Genomic DNA, 24,853 nt, shown 5'->3' with positions numbered 1-24,853 from the left:
GGCACTTTGATAGACAGATCACCCGTCCAATCCTGGGACCTGTCTAGCAAAGTGCCCGGACAAGGGGGAGGGGCTATGACGATGCGCGGCGGGGAACACACAGCTATTCAAATGAAAGCCGTTATGTTCCCTGAGCGCCGAACAACTAGACGGCGGCAGCAGTTCTCCTACAGTGGCATGTCTTATACATACCCGAGGACTGCTCGGCTCTCCGCCCCCTCAGTCTCCTCTCCGACCTCGGTATCGGGACAACCCTAGTAATTACCCTTTGGTAGTATCTCACCAAAAATTGCATTTTTGTTGCATAGGATGACTGAATTCTGACTTGTATCTTAGTGTAGACTTCAGGGAAAACAGTTAGCCAATCACACAAGCAGGAAATAACATTTCTGGGGAAGTTCTGAACAACAACTGTGTACAGAAGGCCTTAAGGTTGCCATGCATTTTAGAGAAAAAGAAAAAAAGAGATTTTTAATACAGCTTACCTGTAAAATCTTTTTCTTGGAGTACATCACGGGACACAGAGCGGCATTCATTACTATATGGGTTATATGGAGTACCTTCAGGTGTAGACACTGGCAATCTCAAACAGGAAATGCCCCTCCCTATATAACCCCCTCCCATAGGAGGAGTACCTCAGTTTTGTAGCAAGCAGTATGCCTCCCAAAATGGTCCTCAAAAAAGAGGGGTGGGAGCTCTGTGTCCCGTGATGTACTCCAAGAAAAAGATTTTACAGGTAAGCTGTATTAAAAATCTCTTTTTCTTTATCGTACATCACGGGACACAGAGCGGCATTCATTACTATATGGGATGTCCCAAAGCAATGCTTACAATGAGGGGAGGGAGAACATCTCCAAGACAAAAGGATTTAATTTAGAGATATACTCAAATCATAATAAATCCAACTTAGTTGAGAAAAATAATTTTAAATTTTAAATTTAACTCAAAAAAGAGGAGCCCCCGGAATCCGAGGGTCTCAAACTGCAGCCTGCAGCACTGCCTGCCCGAAGGCAGTATCAGTATTCCTTCTTACGTCCAACTTGTAGAATTTTGTAAACGTGTGGACAGAAGACCAGGTTGCCGCCTTGCAAACTTGAGCCATAGAGATCTGGTGGTGTGCTGCCCAGGAGGCGCCCATGGCTCTAGTAGAATGAGCCTTTAATGATACTGGAGGAGGCAACCCTTTCAAGCCGTAGGCCTGAGTGATTAATTGCTTAATCCACCTAGAAATGGTGGACTTTGCAGCTGCCTGCCCCTTCTTGGGCCCATCCGGTAGAATGAACAGCACATCTGTTTTCCGGATCTTCTTTGTAGCTTTAAGATAGGCCTTCATGGCCCTGACAATATCCAAGGTATGCAGCAACCCTTCCTTTCTGGAAGTAGGTTTAGGGAAGAAGGATGGTAATACCAAATCCTGGTTCAAATGAAAACTGGATATGACCTTCGGTAGGAAGGAAGGATGAGGGCGGAGAACGACCCTGTCCTTATGAAAAACAAGATATGGTTCCTTACAGGATAAGGCCGCTAGCTCCGAAACTCTTCTTGCGGAAACTATGGCAACCAAAAATACTAACTTCCTTGTCAGTAGAACCAAAGGAATTTCAGCCAACGGCTCAAACGGTTGTTTCTGTAAACTTGACAGAACAAGATTTAAATCCCACGGACAAAGCGGGGATTTAACTGGAGGTCTAATACGTAAGACCCCTTGAAGGAAGGTCTTAACCAGCGAGTGGGTGGCCAGCGGCCGCTGAAACCACACTGACAGAGCAGAAATCTGTCCTTTGATTGTGCTTAATGCCAATCCTTTATCCACTCCTAGCTGGAGAAAACTTAATACTCTATCGATGGTAAATTTGCGAGAAAGCCATCGCTTGGACTCACACCAGCCTACATAGGCCTTCCAGACCCTGTAATAAATCACCCTAGAGACCGGTTTCCTGGCTCTGATTAGGGTAGAGACTACTTTCTGAGACAGACCTCTACCCCTGAGAATCAGGGATTCAGCTTCCAGGCCGTCAAATTTAGATGCCGTAAGGCAGGGTGGAGGATCGGACCTTGCGATAGCAGGTCTGGCCGTAGAGGAAGAGTCCAAGGGTCTCCCACTACCATCTTTAGGATGAGTGAGTACCATGCCCTTCTGGGCCATGCTGGAGCTACCAGGATGACTGGTATGTGTTCCACCCGGATCCTGCGCAGCAGGCGGGGTAGTAACTGGAGCGGGGGAAACGCATAAAGAAGTTTGAACTGATGCCAAGGGCAAACCAACGCATCGGTTCCGCAGGCCATCGGATCCCTTGAGCGGGATATGAACCTGTCTAGTTTCTTGTTGAGTCTCGATGCCATGATATCCACGTCCGGCACTCCCCATCTTTGGCAGAGTGCTTGAAAGACTTGTGGATGCAGAGACCATTCCCCCGGCCATAGAGTCTGGCGGCTTAAGAAGTCCGCCTGAAAGTTGTCCACTCCTGGAATGAATATTGCCGATATGCAGGGCACATGCGCCTCTGCCCATAGGAGAATCAAGCTCACCTCTCTCTGAGCGGCTTGACTCCTGGTTCCCCCTTGGTGATTTATGTATGCCACGGCCGTGGCATTGTCTGATTGAATTCTCACCGGGAACCCCTGCAATTTTGACGTCCAAGCCCTGAGGGCTAGTCGAGCAGCTCTGAGCTCCAAGATGTTGATGGGCAACTGCTTCTCTGGCTTTGCCCAAGTACCTTGGCGAGTGCAACCATCCAAAATTGCTCCCCAGCCCGTCAGGCTGGCATCTGTGGTCACTATCTTCCAAGCCACTGGGCTGAAAGACTTCCCCTTCAGTAGATTCTGAGGGTCTAACCACCAACACAGACTTTGTCGGACTCTTGATAAGAGCGGCAACGGGATATCCAAGGCCTGTGGCCTTCTGCTCCATGCTGACAGGATGGCTGCCTGTAGGATGCGAGTGCTTAGAACCAGTAGGATTAATTCCTTGATGGCTTTTACCTTCCTCAGAGGTAGGAACACTCCTTGTTGTTCTGTGTCTAATCTCATGCCGAGATATTCCAACTGCCTTGTGGGCTGGAAAGCTGACTTTTCTCGATTTAGGACCCAGCCGAACCTCTCGAGGTATTGGACCGTGAGGGCCACTGCTCGCTCCAAGCCGGGAGACGAGTGGTCTATGACTAGGAGGTCGTCCAGGTATGCTAGGATCGTGACCCCTTGGATCCTTAGCTTGGCTAGGATCGGAGCTAGGACCTTCGTGAACACCCGGGGGGCCGTAGCCAACCCGAAGGGAAGCGCCACGAATTGGAAGTGACACGAAGCCACCATGAAGCGTAGATATCTTTGATGTGGCTGATAAATTGGAACATGAAGGTAGGCATCCTTTATGTCTATGGACGCCATGAAGTCGTCCTTCTGGAGTGTGGCAGCTGCTGACCGCACGGATTCCATCCGAAATGAGCGGATCTTTAGATATGCATTTACCATCTTTAGGTCCAAAATTGGCCTGACATCTCCATTGGATTTTGGGATGATGAATAGGTTGGAGTAGAAACCCAGCCCCTGTTCCAGGACTGGTACCTCTACTATTACTTCCTGGGAAAGTAGATGATCTAATGCCGATCTTAATGCGGCTCCCTTTTCCGGATCGTTTGGAATCCTCGACTTCTGGAAATGAGGAGGAGGAAACCTTAGGAAATCTAATTTGTAGCCTGTGGCCACGGAAGACCGTACCCACTCGTCGGGAATGCTGGCTTCCCAAATCTCTGAAAAGAGTCGCAGCCTTCCCCCCACCTTCGTGGGTGGGGGCGCCCCTTCATAAGGTTGGCTTGGGGGCTGGTTTTGCTGGTTTGCGAAACCACTGCCTTTTGCCTCTAACAGCCTGTCCTTGTGATTTGCTGTTGAAGCCGAAGTTTGCTTTTGCAGGAGGCCGTCGATACTGCTTGGCATTAGAGGGCCCCTGCCCAGGGGAATACTGTCGTTTAAACGCAGGCCCCTGAACCTTCTTCTTAGTTGGCAAGAGAGTACTCTTGCCGTTTGAAATGGTCTGAATGTATTTATCTAGGTCTTCTCCGAAGAGTCGTCCTCCATGGAAGGGGAACCCTACCAGGAGCTTCTTGCATGGGGGCTCAGCCTCCCAGCTTTTTAACCATAAGAGTCTTCTCATATGGATAAGGGATAACGATAAACGTGACGCTTGCTGGATAGAATCCTTGATTGCGTCTACCGTAAAACATATGGCCTTAGGGACATCCGAAAATTCTTCTGCCTGCTGGGCAGGAATAAGTTTAAGCATCTGCTTAAATTGATCCGATAATGCTTGAGCGACCCCAATCGCAGCCACAGCTGGCTGTACTACTGCCCCTGCAGTAGTGAAGGAGTTCTTAAGTAGTGCTTCCAAGCGCTTATCAACTGGATCCTTGAACACCTGTATGTTTTCTACAGGGCATGTTAACGATTTGTTAACACATGAGATGGCTGCGTCCACTGCAGGAGTAGCCCATCTTTTGGAAAATTTTTCTTCCATAGGATATAGGACAGAGAACTTCTTAGGTGGTAAGAAGATCTTATCTGGCTTGTTCCAATCTTGGAACAAAACTCCCTCTAATAGAGGATGGATCGGAAACACAGCATTGCTTTGAGGCGCCCTCAGTGAGCCCAAAGCTGAAACCGTCGATACCTGGAGATCTGGTACTGGCAAGTTGAATGCCCTATGGACCAAGTCCGACAATCCTTGAATCCACCAGCTCTCCCTCAGGGAGACTGCCCCAGACTCCTCTGTATCCGGATCCTCGATCCCTGAACCTACTTGGTCCTTGTCCAAGAGGTCGTCCAATTCCCCTGAGGAAAGGACCTCCTCTTCTGAGGGTCCGCGCTCGGGCGACGGAGATCTATTCCGCTTACTGCCCCGCATAGCTGCGGCTATCATTTTACCCATGCTTTTCTGCATCTCTTTTAAAGAGGTGAGTAATACCTCCTCCGTGACCATCTTAGGGTTGGACTGACCCGCGTCAGCTCCAGCCCCAGATCCCGATGGCCCCAAGGCTCCCTGTGGGGAAAGCAGCGGCATAGCTTTGTCCGAGACCTCAGACTCTCTGGGGGAATCCCCACCTCTTGTACCCTTGTTTTTTGATGCCATGGTACAATACCGAGGTACACCTGCTACTTATTGGTACCTGGGACTTATAAATAGTTAAATGCCCAAACACCTGTTTGGGGGATAAAAAAATGCTTCCTCTCCCCTAGATGACACTTTTTTTTTTTTTTTTTCAAAAAAAAATCTTTTTTTTTTTTTTTTTTTTAAATCTAGGAAAAAAAAAACATTCTGTCCCCCTGAGTAGTATTGCAAGAAAAACTATGAGATGGAAAAGAAACAGCCTATTCCTAGGCTTGAAAACAGTCTTTCTGAAGACTGCAATATTCTTTCTGGCCACTGTGTGTCCTCGGCGCCCCGTGCTTGCCGTTCTGGTCTTTCCTCCTCAGTTCCAAAGTATTGAATGAGCTATATGGAACAAACAAGGAAGGGCCGCCCCTTCCTTAAGCCACTGACCCGCCCTTCCCCCCCAGCAATCTCAAACAGGAAATGCCCCTCCCGACAGGGGTGGGGTGGGGTTGGGAGGAAGGGACCTCTCTGCTCCAGCAAACTGCAGCCTGCAGCCTGGAACCATGAGGAGGTCAGCGTTTTGCCTGCTTTGCAGGCCGTGAGGAGGAAGACTGAATGGAGCATCGCCTGGAGGCTTGCAGGTAAGCACAGCTCTCTGACACACACATATACTTTTATATCACACAGGCCCCACTCAATGCTTTTCCAACACTACAAGGGAGGTCACATCTTATGGGGAATAATACATAGAGAGCCATCCTATCTTTATGATATGTGACTAGTTTGCCAGATGCAGTGCATAACTTTAGGCATGTCCCCTGTGACCCCCCAGAAAAAACCTGCTAAGAACCAAGTTCCGCAAGTTTTCCCCTCACTTACCTGCTCCATGCCGCAGGACTTTGCCAAGCAAGAGGCCCAATCTTCCCCCATCTCGGTGGGGATGTCTAGACCTTCAGGCCCTGGGTTCCTATGAAGGATCCACTGTCCTGGGCCCATATAGCACTCTGGCAACAGAAACATTAGGCACCCAAAGGTTTCTAAGTTCTGGGCCCAGGGTCCAGCTCTCTAAAAAGAAAAGCATTATGGGCTATACCCCAAGGGTTTGGGGTCCGGTTACTGACCACTTTAGCGCTGAGGCTTTTTTGGACAGAACCGGTTAGCTCACCTAATCCCAAGGATGTGGAGGCAAGCTAAACCATGACTAACACCTAAGACACTGGTGGAAAAACTGAGGTACTCCTCCTATGGGAGGGGGTTATATAGGGAGGGGCATTTCCTGTTTGAGATTGCCAGTGTCTACACCTGAAGGTACTCCATATAACCCATATAGTAATGAATGCCGCTCTGTGTCCCGTGATGTACGATAAAGAAAGTTGTTTTCATTAACATTTATTGACAATATAACCTGCATAGCAATGGTATGTGCTATATTATTTTTATCTGCTATTTTTTTACACGAAAGCAGATTTATCCTTTAAGTTATAGTTGAAAAAAAATTCAGAAAGACTTACTAAGTTTGTACAGCCGCAGCCTCTGGGTCCCTCGCTGCTTCCCCAAACATCCCATTTCATAGTCTCATATACATTCTTCCTCAGAACTACCTGTCTTATAGTGCAAAGCACCATTGGGCATGAACTGCCCCTGCAATCAGAAAAGCAGAGGCATCTTAGGCCTCATTCACACCTCAGTGTTTTGTAGCTCGAAGCTCCAAAAAGCTGGAGGCGAAAAAAATCTATTATTCTCTATGGAGTTGGTTCACATCTCCACTCCAAGTCGCCTGAAGCCAAACACGTGAAGCTCAAAAAAGTTTGGGAGGTATTTTTTGTAGCTTGAATCGGGCAGATTTGAGCATATTTGTCTCTTTTTTATACCCATAGAAATGGATACAAATGCGCTTTGCGCGTTTGTTGCGTAATTTTCAGTTTAAATTTAAAATCATAAAATAGCAATAATATATGAATAAATAAATGTAAACTAAATTCACAAATAACTAAAAGTCATCATAAATAATCATATGTAATAATACATACATAAATAATAATTAACCCCTAACCTTAAAAAATCTATTATATAATAATAAACGTTTTTTATTATTAACAATAATAATAAAAGTAACTTATTTTGTATTAGGGTGTTTGGGTATTTATTTATATTGTCTTTTTTTTTTTTTTTTAGGGGTTAAGGGTAAGGGGCTAATTATTTACTATTACTTAGTATTCATTTATTTAATTTGTTTAATTTTTATTTATGATTATTTTTATTTGTGTATTTTACATTAATTCATTTTTTATTATTATTATGGTTCTTAGGGGTTTAGGTTTTTAACCTAAATGCATTTTCTGCAATAAGGTAAAAAGACTGTCTAGGATCTCTTCCCCAGCCCCCCATTGTATTTAGCTAAGCCTGATCCAGCACTGTGCACGAGAGCAGCGGATCTCCCTCCCTCCCTCCTCATTGAGCAGATTGATAACAGTGGGAGCTATTGGCTCCTCCTGCTGTCAATTAAATGCTATGACAAGGGGGCAGGAAGCAGGACTGAGCCCACTGTCTGTGCCCATAAACACAGCCAGCGGGGCTCAGCGCACAAAAGTGCCCGCATTGGAAAGAGCATCCTATAGGGGCACTCTGCAGGGAAGAGGAGCCAGGAGCACCAGCAGGGGACCCTAAAGGAAAATTGTGAATGCTCTGTGCAAAACATTGCGCAGAGCAGATAAAGTATAATATGTTGGTTATTTTTTTTTTATATATATCCGAAGGTTTACAATCACTTGAAATGTATTAGAATAAAATATCCTCTCCTACCAATTTAAAAGTAAAAGGTACTATTTTGTCTTTATATTGGAAACAAGCCTAATACACAGTGGCTTTGAATTAACATGCAATTTAGGACCAAATCCTTTTTTCGCTCTCACTATGCGTCAAAAAGAAGAAACGTTTATGCCGGGGAAAATCATTTTCAGTTCTGCCATGATCATTTAGAGAAAGGCAGCACCACCTTTTTCTTTTTGCTGTGTCCCAGATGTCACAGCACCTTCATTTGGGATCTGTATCTTGGGTTTGCTAGGTCTAGGGACTCACCTAGAGCTCACCTAGAGTTCCACCCTAAAAATTAACTTTATATTAACAGCTTGCCTTTAATGTAAAAAAAAAAACATTTTTTTACTCACTTCTATCTGGCTGTTATTAGGCAAATTTCGTAATCTGCCTAGTTCCTGGTTCTAAGTGGTTCAACTTCCTGTCCTAATACCCCATTGCCTCCTGGGAAATGATGACACTCATTTCTCAAGAGACACCTCCCTGAAAACCAGGAAGAAAAAGGAACTGGGCTTCACATGCCCACACATATGATGGATACAGCTGGAGAATATAAGGCATGTGTTTGAAATGATTTCTGGAACGATTGGGGAGCTATTAATATGTTTTAGGGACTATATAATGTGATTAATTTTAGCTTGCAAAAAAAAAAACGTATGCTCGAAACCCCGCTTTAATAGCTGGTGACTGACCGTTCACAAAAAGACCAAATTTATCAAAGTTTCTGGGCCGTCTGTATTTTTTATCATTTTCAAAGGCAAGTTTGAACTTGATTGGCTGCTGAGTAAGGATGAGCTCTGGCGTGTTCGCATAGAACACGTGCAGAGCCCGCCAGGAAGTGTGCACAGCGCTGCTCTAATAACAGCCAGGGAGACATTTCACGATCCCTGCAGCCGAGCATCGGGACAATGTCTCCCTGGCTTTGATTAGCGAAGCGCCGTGCTCACTTCCTGGCGGGCTCTGCACGTGTTCTATGCGAACACGCCGGAGCTCATCCTTACTGCTGAGGCCACATACAGGCCCAGATTCTCAAAGGAGATACGACGGCGTATCTTCAGATACGCCGTTGTATCTCTGAGTCTGAGCGGTCGTGTCTATGCGCCTGATTCTTAGAATCAGTTACGCATAGATTTCTATTAGATCCGACCGGCGTAAGTCTCTTACGCCGTCGGATCTTAACTGCATATTTACGCTGGCCGCTAGGGGCGTGTACGCCGATTTACGCCTAGAAATATGTAAATCAGCTAGATACGCGAATTCACGAACGTACGCCCGGCCGACGCAGTACAGATACGCCGTTTACGTTAGTCTTTTCCCGGCGTAAAGTTACCCCTGCTATATGAGGCGTACATGCGGCGTACCAATGTTAAGTATGGACGTCGTTCCCGTGTCGAATTTTTAAAATTTTACGTCGTTTGCGGAAGTCGTCTGTGAATGGGGCTGGACGTCATTTACGTTCACGTCAAAACTAATACGTCCTTGCGGCGTACTTTGGAGCAATGCACACTGGGATATGTCCACGGATGGCGCATGCCGTAAAAAGCGCCATGTACGTGGGGTCATATAACATTTACATAACACACGCCCACATCTTCCAAATTTGAATTAGGCGGGCTTACGCCGGCCTATTTACGCTACGCCGCCGCAACTTACGGAGCAAGTGCTTTGAGAATACTGCACTTGCCCGTCTAAGTTGCGGAGGCGTAGCGTAAATAGGATACGTTACGCCCGCACAAAGATATGCCACTGGACGAGAATCTGGGCCACTGAGTGTAATAGCAATTTATCATGCATGGCTCTTTACTTTCTTGGGAAATGTTAGCAATATTCCGACCTGTATTCTAAATTCCACGCTTATAACAGGTGTAAGAGAAAAAAGGTTCAATGGGAATATACAGTGGTTTCGAAGGATTTTCTGGGATTGCAGTGTACCTGGCTGCGATAGCTTGAGCAATGACGTGTAAACTTCATGACAGTCCCGTTCTCGCAAAATGACAAAATGGATCACTCGGAAATTCTTGCAATGGATTATAAGTGGACAACCAGTTGTGCTGAGCGCTTGTTTTTCCACAGAGGAAATGTGGTGGTGAGCAATCTGAGGAAGAAAGTTTGGAAGAAGGTGCAAGGCAAATCATTAATTCCAGGAAGAAACTTATTAACTAAATCTGTAACAGAACATTGATACAGGAAAATATGGGATCAAAAGTAGAACTAAAGGCAAAACTTTTTTTTAACCACCTCAACTCCGGAAGATTTATTCTCCTTCACAACCAGGCCATTTTTTGCTATTCGGCGCTGCGCTACTTTAACTGGTAACTGCGTGGTCATGCAAGGCTGTCCCCCAACAAATTTTATATCATTTTTTTCACAGAAATAGAGCTTTCTTTTAGTGGTGTTCGACCACCACTGCCCTTTTTCTTTTTATGGGGTATAAACAAAAATGACCAACATTTTGGAGAGTGAAAAAAAAAAAAAAAAAACACGATTTTTTTTATTTTCTGCTATAAAACATCCAGTAAAAATGTTTTTTTAAATTACTTCGTCAAAATGTATTCTGCTATGTTTTTGATAAAAAAAATCCCAATAAGTGGTTACGGATTGGTTTGCGTGAATGTTACAGCGCCTACAAATTATGGTATATATACTGGATTTTTTTTTATACTACGAATGTCGGCGATCAGCGACTTATAAACAGGCTTGCGATACTGCAGCGGTCAAACTGACACAGGGGAGAACTGACTAACTGCCACTGACATCACCAGTGATAATACTATGCACTTTCACTGTACTAGTGACACCGGCTGGGAAGGTGTTACCATCTAGGATGATGTAAGGGTTAAATATGTGCCTAACTATCTGTAATATGTGTACATTGTTCTGCTTTTACTAACTGATGTCTCAGTTTCTCATCCCTGCTTTGCAAGGATAAGAAACTCACAGATCGTTCCCTTCCTACACACCCTTCCCTTTACCAACACAGAGCTTTGGGCTGTGATTGCACACAGACAATCAGCAGGTCCCAGTCATAATTTATTGGCTGGGACTTGCGGACAGGCCCTCGTTGTGTACAATCACAGTAAGAGACAGGCAGGGGGTGTGCATGAACACGCCCTTAACCTAGAGGTAAGCAGCGACGTATAGGTTACATCTCTGCCTACAGTGGCCGCTCCACCACAGTACATTGGTTAACGTGAAACAGAGTAAGAAAGGTTAAAACCCCTGTCATTTCTTTGCCATTAGTGAAGGGAAATTTCCCTAATGAGAATCAGGACATCCATAATTGTCCCCAGAACCAATGTCTCAATTGAAATATTTCTCCTCCATTTCTGCTCTGATAAACCCAAATTTTAGGATTTACTTTCAGTTTAGGTACACACGGTCGTTTTTTGTCTTGTAAAAAAACGTAGTTTTTTCTCATGAAAAAAAACGACGTTTTTCAAACTTCATTTTAAAAAACGACGTTGCCTACACACCATCGTTTTTTCAAAATGCTCTAGCAAAACGTGGTTACTTACAACACGTACGAAGGCACTGTTCCATTCAAGCATCACATCATAACTTGCTTCTGAGCATGCGCGGGTTTAAAAACATCGTTTTAAACGTTGTTTTAGCCCATACGTGATCATTTTTTATGACACAAAAAACAACGTTTTGAATAACGACATAAAAAATTGAAGCATGTTCAAATTTTTTTTTTGTCATTTTTCAGAAGACATAAAACAACGTTTTGCCCACACACGATCATTTTAAATGATGTTTTTAAAAAGGTCGTTTTTTTTCCATCACAAAAAACGACCGTGTGTACGAGGCTTTACAGTAAAACCTTGGATTGCGAGCATTATTTATTCCAGAAACATGCTTGTAATCCAAAGCACTTGTATATCAAAGCGAAGTTGTACCTTCATTAAATGTAACCATATTGCTCTCGTCTCTTTTATACTCAGTTGTGACATGACGCTACTCTTAAATCAAGACATCGCTTGTATATCAAGTCAAAATTGTCTTGCAAAACGCTCTTAAAAATCAAGTTACTCTCAAACCAAGGTTTTACTGTACTTCCTGTAAGATGTAAAAAGTTTATGGCACGGTGGAGGAGCCAAACTTGTGCTGGTCTGCTGTTCTACTTGTGCACTAATGTGTGCTGTGCTGACATGCATGAAGCATGTGTTGCAGCACATTAAAAATAAAATTAAAATAAAACCTAGGCTTGCTTGCCCTTTTCTGGCTCAAAGCAGCACAAAACAAAATATTACACCAGTGTGAACTGTTCCCATTGACTTAACCTATTTTTCACAGTTTCTTGCGTTAACACGCATTAAAAAAATGTTCCAACTTATCTGGTGTAAAATGGACCCCAACCCCTAACTCTGGTAACTAAAAAAAAAATGAACAACAGTGGGGCCTTCCCCTGCAATGCCGGTTTTAAATTCTCATTAACTCTAGGAGATGAGAAATAAAGCCTAGTACACAAGGGCTGAATGTGGGGCCAGTTTCTATTGACCATGGCTGACATTCGGCCCTTGTGTACTGCAGCCAGTCCGACAGAAGCTTTCCAGTAAACCTTGTGAGCTTTTTTTAAAATTTGATGTTTATTATGAACTTCACGGTGGAGATTTGTATTTCTTTCCTGGCATTCCATTGGGATTGACTGTGGAATGGTGACCATTGTTTTCCTAGATGACCGCCCAGCCTGTGATAACACCTTATGCGCTTTTGGCCACTATAACCTTTGGCCCATCTGTTCTGGTAAGAGGCATGATGAATATTCCTAGTCAGTGGTGGATCTCCTTACACCTGAGTTGGAAGAACACATACTAAGGCCCCTTTCACACGGGGCAGCGGAGGCGGTATAGCGCCGCAAAAAATAGCGGCGTTATACCGTCGGAATTGCCGCGGGAAACGACCGCTAGCGGGGCGGTATTAACCCCCGCTAGTGGCCGAAAAAGGGTTAATACCGCCCGCAATGCGCCTCTGCAGAGGCGCATTGCGGGCGGTATTACCGCGGTTTCCCATTGTTTTAAATGGGAAGGAGCGGTATACACACCGCTCCTCTTACCGCTCCAAAGATGCTGCTAGCATGAGATTGTTTTCTCTCCTGCCAGCGCATTGCCTCAGTGTGAAATTGAGAAGGCTGGGGCAGGAGTTTTTCAGGCGGTATTTAGGCGCTATTTTTAGCGTTGTACCGCCTGAAAAACTCCTCAGTGTAAAAGGGGCCTAATGTTCTTTGTTTCCACTGTGTACTTCACAATTTCCTTTATATGATATAAGGACATTTATATTTGCACATTAGTTGTTACTTTTATGCACGGCTAAATGTTGGCTGTATATCCGCAATTTATTGAATGCCGTCTCATATTGCACTTTTTTGCCACTTTATTTTGCGTTTTCATATTGGAACATGTATGTTTAATATTTGTTGTCTCATATTGCAACTGTTTGCACAATATTTGTTAGATCTATAGCGCTGCTGACATAATATATATATTATGAAAATTTGTATCACAATTTATTAGCAAGCTGCTTTTTGTTTTCTATTTACCTTTGCGTAGATTGTTTTACACTTTTTAATGCAAAACACTATACTGCTATTCCGGCAGCATGGAAACTCCTCTAAAATCAAAGCTCTATAAGCTTGTTCTCACATTTTGTTCACGCGGTGTCGCTCTTTTCGATCAAAGTGTAATGAAAAGCATGTGTACTATTTATTGGATATGATCGCCCTTTGATTGTATTCGTATTCTTGTACTTTCTACCTCTTGCCCAGTGTAGCAATTTTTTTATTACGGTGTTGTTTGACTCTTTATTGCAAAAAAGACTTGATTCACATCTTGGCGTACGAGGGCGATAATCGTGGTAAAATTGCGCAAATAGAATTGCAGTACACGTCGCCCAAAAGAAGCTCATGTACTCGTGGGAAAATCTTGCCGCGTTTGGGGTGCTATTGAAATTGGCGAATAATGCATGGGCATCCCTTGATTTGCTGCTATTGTGAATCGCGGGCAGAATCGCAGCGGTCCCACCCACGATTCGGAGACATGAACGGAGCATAAAATCTGATTTAAGAAAAAAAAAAAAAAGAAAGCTGAATTGACTAAGACAGAAATTTTAGAAGAGAGGATCAATACATACCCAAGTTTCCTTACGGGTTCCAGCAGTAGCATCAACATAAATAAGGTGAGTGGCAGTAAGGTATAAGGTGCCATTGGCAGGCCTCTTGTTGGTGTATCTGTCTATCAGTTTCACATTCTCTACCTAGGATAAGGTAACAAAAAAAAGGATATTTGAAACATATAAAAGTACAAACAAAGTTTGCTGCACTACTACCTGAAAATATGCTTTATAAAAGTACAAAACAAATTATCTAAACTCTCATAAATTGACAATAATTGAGCTTTACGATATGTATTCCAAAAATGCATACATTCTAGTGAAGGCAGATGTCTAGCCTGCAATTCCCACTGGTCAGTCAATTGACTTCCAAAGATGCCATCATTTGAAGCCAAACACACTGGGGTTGTTTATTTTTGGGTGTTCCCAGAAAAGTAATAGAGGGGAAATCTTCCAAAGGGGACACTAGTTCAGGTGACCTGCGGGTCCCCAAGGAACTCCCTTAAAGCGGAGTTCCACCCAAAAATGGAACTTGCGCTTTTCGGAACCCTCCCCCCTCCGGTGTCACATTTGGCACCTTTCAGGGGGAGGGGGGGTGCAGATAACATATATATATATATATATATATACACACACACACACACACACACACACACACACAGGTATTTGCACCCACTTCCGGGGAGAGACTCCCACGGGAGTCACTCCACTTCCTGGTGATCTGCTTCTACAGCTGTGAAAGGGGGCAGGTAAGTGCCATACACGGGTGGCAGGATCACCAGTGTAGAAGGGGAGCTTGAGCAGCAACAGCAGGAAAAGAGGAGGCAGTTGTAAGCACCCCGGTAGTGTGGTAGGTTGTAACACCATAGGAAAAAATTTACTGGGGACATGTCATGGCCTAAAATCATACCCAATTACCCCTGCCCCCTTCACACCTTATCCAATGTGACCTATGACCCCATCACGTTACCGTATCATCTCTGCCCTCATCACACCTTATCCAACGTGACCTATCACCCCATCACGTTACCCAATTACACCTGTCCTCATCACACCTTATCCAATGAGACCCATCACCCTTGCCCCCATCACACTTTATCCAATGTGACCTATCACATGTTACCCAATTACACCTGCCCTCATCACACCTTATCCAATGTGACCTATCACCCCTGTCCTCATCACACCTTATCCAATGTGACCTATCACCCCTGTCCTCATCACACCTTATCCAATGTGACCTATCACCCCTGTCCTCATCACACCTTATCCAATGTGACCTATCACCCCTGTCCTCATCACACCTTATCCAATGTGACCTATCACCCCATCACGTTACCCTATCACCCCTGTCCTCATCACACCTTATCCAATGTGGGACATACTAAAAGGAATGACAGAATGGAATGCCCATAGACTTTAACAGGGAGATGGAATGCCCATAGAGAATAATGGAACTTAGTGGAATGCCCATAGAGAATGGTAAAAAATAAAATAAATTAGTGACAGAGTCTTTAGACATATCAAATTTATTTTTGCAAACCTACTTTTAAATATCATTGGCCATATTTAATATTGAGATTAGGTGGGATTATTATTTATTTATTTATGCCATAAAAAGGTGAATGACAGAAGGGAATGTCCATAGAGTATAATGGGAAGAAAAATATAAACTCATTTGCACATAGATCTTGGAGACATAGCGACTTCACCTTTCCCACAGGTGTTCCTCATGTATGTGAACAATGTGACCTATCACCTCTGTCCTCATCACACCTTATCCAATGTGACCTATCAGACCCTGTCTTCATCACACCTTATCCAATGAGACCTATCACATCTGTTCTCATCACACCTTATCCAATGAGACCTATCGCCTCTGTCTTCATCACACCTTATCCAATGAGACCTATCACCTCTGTCCTCATCACACCTTATCCAATGAGACCTATCAGACCCTGTCTTCATCACACCTTATCCAATGAGACCTATCACCTCTGTCCTCATCACACCTTATCCAATGAGACCTATCGCCTCTGTCTTCATCACACCTTATCCAATGAGACCTATCACCTCTGTCCTCATCACACCTTATCCAATGTGACCTATCAGACCCTGTCTTCATCACACCTTATCCAATGAGACCTATCAGACCCTGTCTTCATCACACCTTATCCAATGAGACCTATCACATCTGTTCTCATCACACCTTATCCAATGAGACCTATCGCCTCTGTCTTCATCACTCCTTATCCAATGAGACCTATCAGACCCTGTCTTCATCACACCTTATCCAATGAGACCTATCACATCTGTTCTCATCACACCTTATCCAATGAGACCTCAGACACTGTCCTCATCACACCTTATCCAATGAGACCTCAGACACTGTCCTCATCACACCTTATCCAATGAGACCTCAGACCCTGTCTTCATCACCTACAAGTGCCTTTGCTCTTTCCCAATGCAACCCATTACTCTAAACGTGTGCCATTACTGGTCCCCCACTCCTATACACCCCATTACTCCTCCCCACTGTATGATCTCCCCCATCATACTTGCCCCAATCTGTCCTATGACCTCCTCCCCCCTCATCTCCAATCCCCATTCCACTTCCCTCAATGCATCCCATCACTGCTGTCCCCAGGACCATCCATCCATCCCGGGACAGGCACGGCTCGCAGCAATCGCAATGCACACAGAGAAGTAGAGAGAACTTTATTGATCACTAGGAGAAGTACAATCACACCTCGGTCTGTCGCTCACCTTTGGGGTGGAGATATGCTCCATGGTTGTCTACCCGATCAGCTCACCATCTCCTGTCCCCACCCCGCCCTCCTTCTTCCTGCCGGCCCCCTCCAACCACGTGACCGCTGACATCACCGCCCGACCAAGAATCGCGATATTACAGCTGTACGTGGGAGCCCGACTGGTGTGTACATTAGAGCGGTGCTATAGAGAGGCTGGTGTGTACATTAGAGCGGTGCTATAGAGTGGCTGGTGTGTACATTAGAGCGGTGCTATAGAGACTGCCTTGTGTGTACGTTATAGGGGGGTCCTATCCCCAGAGGGTGCTGCTGGCACCTGCATACATAGAGGGTTCTGCTGGCACCTGCATACATAGTGGGTACTGCTGGCACCTGTGTACATAGAGGGTGCAGCTGGCACCTGTATACATAGAGTGTACTGCTGGCACCTGCATACATAGAGGGTACTGCTGGCACCTGCATACATAGAGGGTACTGCTGGAACCTGCATACATAGAGGGTACTGCTGGCACCTGTATACATAGAGGGTACTGCTGGCACCTGTATACATAGAGGGTACTGCTGGCACCTGTATACATAGAGGGTGCTGCTGGCACCTGTGTACATAGAGGGTGCAGCTGGCACCTGTATACATAGAGTGTACTGCTGGCACCTGCATACATAGAGGGTACTGCTGGCACCTGCATACATAGAGGGTACTGCTGGCACCTGTATACATAGAGGGTACTGCTGGCACCTGTATACATAGAGGGTACTGCTGGCACCTGTATACATAGAGTGTACTGCTGGCACCTGCATACATAGAGGGTACTGCTGGAACCTGCATACATAGAGGGTACTGCTGGCACCTGTATACATAGAGGGTACTGCTGGCACCTGTATACATAGAGGGTACTGCTGGCACCTGTATACATAGAGGGTGCTGCTGGCACCTGTATACATAGAGGGTGCTGCTGGCACCTGTATACATAGAGGGTGCTGCTGGCACCTGTATACATAGAGGGTACTGCTGGCACCTGTATACATAGAGGGTACTGCTGGCACCTGTATACATAGAGGGTTCTGCTGGCACCTGTATACATAGAGGCACCTGCATACATAGAGGGTACTGCTGGAACCTGCATACATAGAGGGTACTGCTGGCACCTGCATACATAGAGGGTACTGCTGGCACCTGTATACATAGAGGGTACTGCTGGCACCTGTATACATAGAGGGTGCTGCTGGCACCTGTATACATAGAGGGTTCTGCTGGCACCTGTATACATAGAGGCACCTGCATACATAGAGGGTACTGCTGGCACCTGCATACATAGAGGGTACTGCTGGAACCTGCATACATAGAGGGTACTGCTGGCACCTGTATACATAGAGGGTACTGCTGGCACCTGTATACATAGAGGGTGCTGCTGGCACCTGTATACATAGAGGGTGCTGCTGGCACCTGTATACATAGAGGGTACTGCTGGCACCTGTATACATAGAGGGTACTGCTGGCACCTGTATACATAGAGGGTTCTGCTGGCACCTGTATACATAGAGGCACCTGCATACATAGAGGGTACTGCTGGAACCTGCATACATAGAGGGTACTGCTGGCACCTGTATACATAGAGGGTACTGCTGGCACCTGTATACATAGAGGGTACTGCTGGCACCTGTATACATAGAGGGTACTGCTGGCACCTGCATACATAGAGGGTACTGCTGGCACCTTTATACAGAGTTTACTGCTGCAGACATTGCTGTCCAACACAAACTGACCTACACATTTCTGTATCACTTATTACTTAAAGCGGAGTTCCACCCAAAAATGGAACTTCCGCTTTTTGGAATCCTCCCCCCCCCCTCCGGTGTCACGTTTGGCACCTTTCAGGTGGGAGCAGATACCTTTGTAATCCAGGTATTTGCTCCCTCTTCCGTGCATAGATCACTGGGGTGACTGTGGTGACCTACGCCACGTCTGGCGCCTACTCCGGCCCCCGCTGTCTTCTGGGAGACGCACAGGTCCCAGAAGACAGCATGGACCAGTTCACTTCCTGATTCCCTTACCGAAGATGGCGGCGGCAGCACCCGAGAGCAAAGGGAGAGACCGGCTTCGGGTGCCGACATCGCGGGCGCCCAGGACAGGTAAGTGTCCATATATTAAAAGTCACCAGCTGCAGTATTTGTAGCTGCTGACTTTTAATATATTTTTTTCTGCGGAACTCCGCTGCTTTCACACTGGAGCGGGCAGGTGTTGACGGTAAAACGCTGCTAGCTTTAGCGGCGCAGCTAGTGGCCGATGAAGGGTTTTAATGCTCCCGTGTAGTTCCTACTGCAGAAGCGCTTTGCAGGCACTTCGGCAGCGGTGCCCATTCATTTCAATGGGCAGGAATGGTGGAGGAGTGGTATACACCACTCTAAAGATGCCGCTTGCAGGACTTTTTTTTAATGTCCTGCCAGCGCACCGCCTCAGTGTGAAAGCACTCGGGCTTTCACATTGAGACTGCAGGGGAGCCGTTTTGCAGGCACTTTACAGGCGTTATTTTTATCCCTAAAGCGCCTGATAAACGCTCCAGTGTGAAAGGGGTCTAACTGTTAGATTTTATGAGATGAAGGGGAAAAAAATCGGCCTAACATATCGGCCCAAAAAAAAAAAAAAATCTGCATCCTATATCGCCCATTGGCCGCCGCGATTTCTAAATATCGTCATCGGCCAGAATAAAACCCGTTTTGGACGACCTTTAGTTACAATGGCCCAATCAAAGTTCAGACCTAAATCCAATTGAGAATCTGGGGCAAGACTTGAAAATTGCTTTTCTCTGTCGTCCATGGACGGGCACAGCCCACACCCCTCCTTTTAGGTTTGTACTGCTTGTTGGAAACTGAGGCGGCATGCTGCAGGGAGGTGGGTTATATCCGGAGGGGCTGTTCAACTCTGTTTAAATAACATGTATATGAATATCTAACATGTTTCTGCCTAGTCCTCTCCTGTAAACAGGGAACATAACCCACTTGTCAAGACTTGAGGCTGTGTCCGTTCATGGACGACAGAGAAAAGGATTTTACGGTGAGTACAAAAAATCCAATTTTTTTGCTAGAAAATTACATAGAACCCCCAAACATTATATATGTTTTTTTAGCAGAGACCCTAGAGAATACAACTTTTTATCTCGCACTGTATTTGTGCAGCAATTTTTCAAACGCGTTTCAAAAACTGTTTCATGCTTTAAAAAAAAAAAACAGTAAAGTTAGCCCAATTTTTTTGCATAATGTGAAAGATGAAGTTACGCCGAGTAAATAGATACCTAACATGTCACGCTTCAAAATTATACACGCTCGTGGAATGACGCCAAACTTCGGTGTCTAAAAATCCCCATAGGCAACGCTTAAATTTTTTTTACTGGTTACATGTTTTGAGTTAGAGGAGGTCTAGAATTATTGCTCTCGCTCTAACGTTTGCGGCGACACCTCATGTGCGGTTTGAACACCATTTTCATACGTGTCTAACGTATGCGTTCGCTTCTGCATGCAAGCACACAGGGGCACTTTAAAAAAAAGATTTTTTTTTTATTATTGTTAGTTTTACTTTTTTTTTTTTAATTTTGACACTTTTATTCCTATTATAAGGAATGTAAACATCCCTTGTAATAGGAATATGACAGGACAGGTGACCTTTTTACAGTGAGATATGGGGTCAATAAGATTCCACATCACACCTCTAGGCTGGGAAGGCTAAAAAAAAAAAACGATCACCACTTCACAGCCGAAGAGGCGCCGTTTTTTTGAATGCAGAAGCCGGGCGTGATGTCATAACATCGCGCCTGGCCTCTGACGATCGTAGAGACTTCGGCGACCATCTGGTCCGTCGGAAATCTTTATGTTCACCATCCGCAGCCGGCGGATCCTGTCACTGACTCACCGATCGCAAAGGTGAGTCGGTAGAAGCACCGGAGGGCGGTGGGAGGGGGGGATGTCCCCTTTCGCCACCTGTAGGAACGATCAAGTGGCGGAACAGCCGCTATGATCATTCCTATGGTGTAGGGAATCGCCGGCTGAAAATGAATGAATGTAGCTGCAGGCATCATTCAGATATAGCCCCACAAAGCCCAGGACGTCATATGACGTCCTCTAGGCCTCAAGTGGTTAAAAAAAATGGTCTTTTTTTTTTATTATTAAAAATAAATATTACAGCAGTGATTTAATACCATCAAAAGAAAGCGCTATTTGTGTGAAGAAAAATATAAAAATAAATATTGGGGTACAGTGTTGCATGACTGCGCAATTTGTCATTCAAAATGTGACAGCGCTGAAAAATAGCCTGGGCAGGAAGGGGGTAGAAGTGCCCAGTATTGAGGTGGTTAAAAAGACACAAATATTTTTCCCAGGTATTGTTAAATTGCTGCCAGTTCAAACAAGCTTTCTAGCTGTGTTGCAAAACGTTATTGTATTTCCATCAAAAGTATCCAAAAAAGACAATAATATTTTCATGTAATAAATGTGTCTTCTTTATGTCTGTAACTGTGCCCCTTTCAAACAGGATTGCTAGTTGTGGTAAATGTATGTTATTTGAATTAAAAGTGTCAAAAAAAGACACATTTTTGTTTTCATTTAATAAATACCTGCTGCAATGCTATTAAAGGAGTTGTAAAGGAAAATGTTTTTTCACCTTAATGTAATCTATGCATTAAGGTGAAAAAACATCTGATGCTGCTGGCTCCCCGAGCCACCGTTATACTTACCTGACCCCTCGAAAGTCCTGCGTGGTCCCGAGATCCTCTTCGCCACTCAGCCTGGCCGCTGATTGGCTAGAGCGGATGGATTGAGAGCAGCGCAGCCATTGGCTGGCGCTGCTGTCAATCACATCCAGTGACGCGGCGCGCCGAGTGATACAGTGAGCCGCTATGGGCGCTCGCTGTATCACGGGAGCGCACCCGCAACTACTCACCACCATGCGAGCTCTCGCATGACTGTGGTCAGTAATTGCGGGGAGGACCAGAGACGTGGATCGGGGACACTCTGTGCAAAACAAACTGCACAGTGGAGGTAAGTATAAACATGTTTGTTATTTAAAATGATTTTTTTTTTTTATTTACTAACCCTTTAAATTATGGCTTGTTACGCCATACATACTTGCCAGATTAAAATCTGGCCACTCTAACCAATGTTGGAGGAGTTGTGGTCTGGTAGGTACACCATCCCACATGATGTGGCTCTGCCCTAACATCCGCAGCTACTGGAATTTAGTCTTCAGACTCGTAACAAAACTGACATGGATTATATCCTGACCCCCAGACTGGCTATTCTGAGTGTCATGCCGCGTACACACGGTCGTTTTTTGTGATGAAATAAAATGACATTTTTTAAAACGTCATTTAAAATGATCGTGTGTGGGCGTCACATCGTTTTCCGTCTTCTGAAAAACGACCAAAAAAAAATTCGAACATTCTTCAATTTTTTTATGTCGTTTTTCAAAATGTCGTTTTTTGTGTTGTAAAAAATGATCGTGTGTGGGCAAAAACTACGTTTTAAACCCGCGCATGCCCAGAAGCAAGTTATGAGACGGGAGGTAAAACTACCATTCATAATGGAGTAAGCACATTCATCACGCTGTAACAGACAAAAACGCGCGAATCGTCTTTTACTAACAAGTAACCAGCTAAAAGCAGCCTCAAGGCGAATAGAACTTCCCCTTAGAGTGCCGTCACTTTGTTCATCATTTTTCAAAAACGATGGTGTGTGGGCAATATCATTTTTAATGATGAAGTTGGAAAAACTTTGTTTTTTTCATGATAAAAAATGACATTTTTTTTCATGCCGAAAAGTGATCGTGTGTACGGGGCATAAGGATAGAAAAATGCCCGCCCGACCTTAAACCTATGGTCCTGCAAATACTCTTTGCCGCACGATTGATACTCATGAGGAAATGGAATTCCAATCTAGCGCCAAATGCAGGTGAGGAAGTCAACCTTATTTATGAAACATACGCCCTAGAAAAAATAATGGTGTACAAACATGGTTGCCTTTCCAAATTTTATAGACAATGGTCTACATGGAGAGCCTTATACAAAGAGACGTAAACATCGTCCTCTTTATCCTCCTTACACTGGAGCATACGTGTCACATGTTTTAAGCTGAAGTATTCATGTTCTCCTCTTTTTTTCCCCTTGCCGGTTCCTTTTTATTTTATATTCCTTTACCTCATTATCCTTTTATTATAAGTACATAACCGATTGCCTTATGTGATAGTTACAAGTAGTGAATTTTTTTTGTTAAAATTGATATGTTTGCGAGGTAGTTCACTCGAGAAATACATTGAGTACTCTAAAGCTACTATGGTTATGATCTTATGCAAAATTGTGATGACATCCCCTGCTATGACTACACCACTACATTTGCATCAGTAAGTTATGTATATGTTCTTTTTTATTTCCTTTTGTATCATCATTATCCTAAATGTTATGCTTGTTCTTTTATTATTCTTGCAAAACCAATAAAAACGATTTGAAATAAATGATGGCCTGTTAAACAAAAAAGGTTTTTTTTTTTACATTTCTTTTAAATGCCTTCTAAATCTCTCTAATATTGTGGCCTGTGCAAACAGATTTGCTAGCTGCAGATTTATTTCTCTACCTCCAAAATATGCAGACTATTTGAAGCAGGGCTCAAGTCCTGCGGGAACGCATGGGAACGGAGTTCCTGCACTTTTTTTACAGCAGGAACGCAGTTCCCTTTGCAGGACTAGAGCAGCCGAGCCGCCCGAGCCAATCCTTCACTAAGCGGCGATGCTCAGCTTGACTCACTGTCAGGGGCAGGCGAACCTTAGTAATCCTTTATGTTACTGACTGCTTCCTGTAAATGGATTCATTGGGTAGTGTGCGGGTATTCCGTCACTTCCTCGATGCCGCAATGTCTCCTGGGAGCTTTTGTCATTGTTCCCAGGAGACATTGCGGGATTTAGAAAGAACTTGCTTAAAAAAAAAAAAAACATGCGGTTTAGTAATTATGCATATGAGCGTATCATTTTTTTTTTGGGTGGGGGAGTGGATCTTGGGTGGGAAATCCCACACTTTTTTCCCCAGGACTTGACCCCTGATTTTTTTTTTTTAAATCCCAGATCAGGTCTGCCAGATATCCCTTGGACATACTGTAGATTCTTAGAAATAAAGAATACAAACTGTTCAGCAATTCAGTTTAGGTTTTCTGGATTGTGGCTCTAAAAAAGCATAGCTATATTTTATGATCAAATCTATCTAGTCTCTCTGTCTTGCATTGTAGTTTATAATAATAAACTCTGACATGGTGTGCTGCATGTCCGTGCAATATTTCTGGCATAATGTGCGGCATAATAAACGGAATTTTACATTTGGAAGATAAAATATGCCTCAAATCTTACACTGCTTAAATAAATGTTCAAATACTTGCCTAATGGTCTAGACAATATTTAGGATTGCTTATTTTGAAATATCATACATTGTTTTGTTAAAAATAAATAAAATGGCACCTGGTACAAATTTTAAGTGGGAACCCCATGCAAAAAAAGAAAATGGTGTGGGTCCCTACCAACAACTCCACACCAGACCTTTCATTTGAACAGTGTGGCAGGAAAGGGGAAAACAGTGTGTGCCCCCCCCCCCTTTGAATTTTCTAGGCCACATATCCTCAACAAAGCCTGGGTACCTGGGTGGTTGTGGACGTCTGCAGGCTGGGGACTTCTCACAATGTATGATATTTTAAAATAAGCAATCCTAAATATTTGTCCATTAGGCAAGTATTTGAAATTGTCCGCAATGTAAGATTTGAGGACTAATTTTATTTTCCAAATTTAAATTTCTGTTTATTATGCCACACATTATGCCAGAAATATTGCACGGACATGCAGTACACCATTTATTATTATAAACTACAATGCAAGACAGAGAGACTTGATAGATTTGATCATACAATATAGCTATGCTTTTTTCAGAGCCACAAGCCAGAAAACCTAAACTGAATTGCTGAACATTTTTTTTTTTTTTTTTTTTTTCTAATTTTGATTAATAATGATAAAACCTATATACTGTATTTTTCTTGATTTAAGATATCATGATTTCTACCA

At 44.2% G+C, this 24,853-nt stretch overlaps 1 protein-coding gene across 1 annotated transcript in view; it reads right to left on the bottom strand.

Annotated features, from left to right (window-relative positions):
- MTMR8 (myotubularin related protein 8) overlaps positions 1-16,855 on the bottom strand; it is a 56,137-nt gene extending 39,282 nt beyond the window's left edge. Inside the window, exons 1-3 of the mRNA XM_040323957.1 lie at positions 16,772-16,855; positions 14,027-14,149; positions 9,830-9,992 (exon numbers count right to left, since the gene is read on the bottom strand). Of these exons, the coding sequence (XP_040179891.1) occupies positions 9,830-9,992; positions 14,027-14,149; positions 16,772-16,795 (310 nt within the window). The 5' untranslated portion in view covers positions 16,796-16,855. The remainder of the gene's footprint in view (positions 1-9,829; positions 9,993-14,026; positions 14,150-16,771) is intronic.
- Positions 16,856-24,853: the final 7,998 nt, after the last annotated feature.

The sequence above is a fragment of the Rana temporaria genome, chromosome 9 (genome assembly GCF_905171775.1).
Source record: "Rana temporaria chromosome 9, aRanTem1.1, whole genome shotgun sequence".
Lineage (NCBI taxonomy): Eukaryota > Metazoa > Chordata > Amphibia > Anura > Ranidae > Rana > Rana temporaria.
Note: the sequence above shows the minus strand (reverse complement) of the source record. Positions and strands in the feature narration are given on the sequence as shown.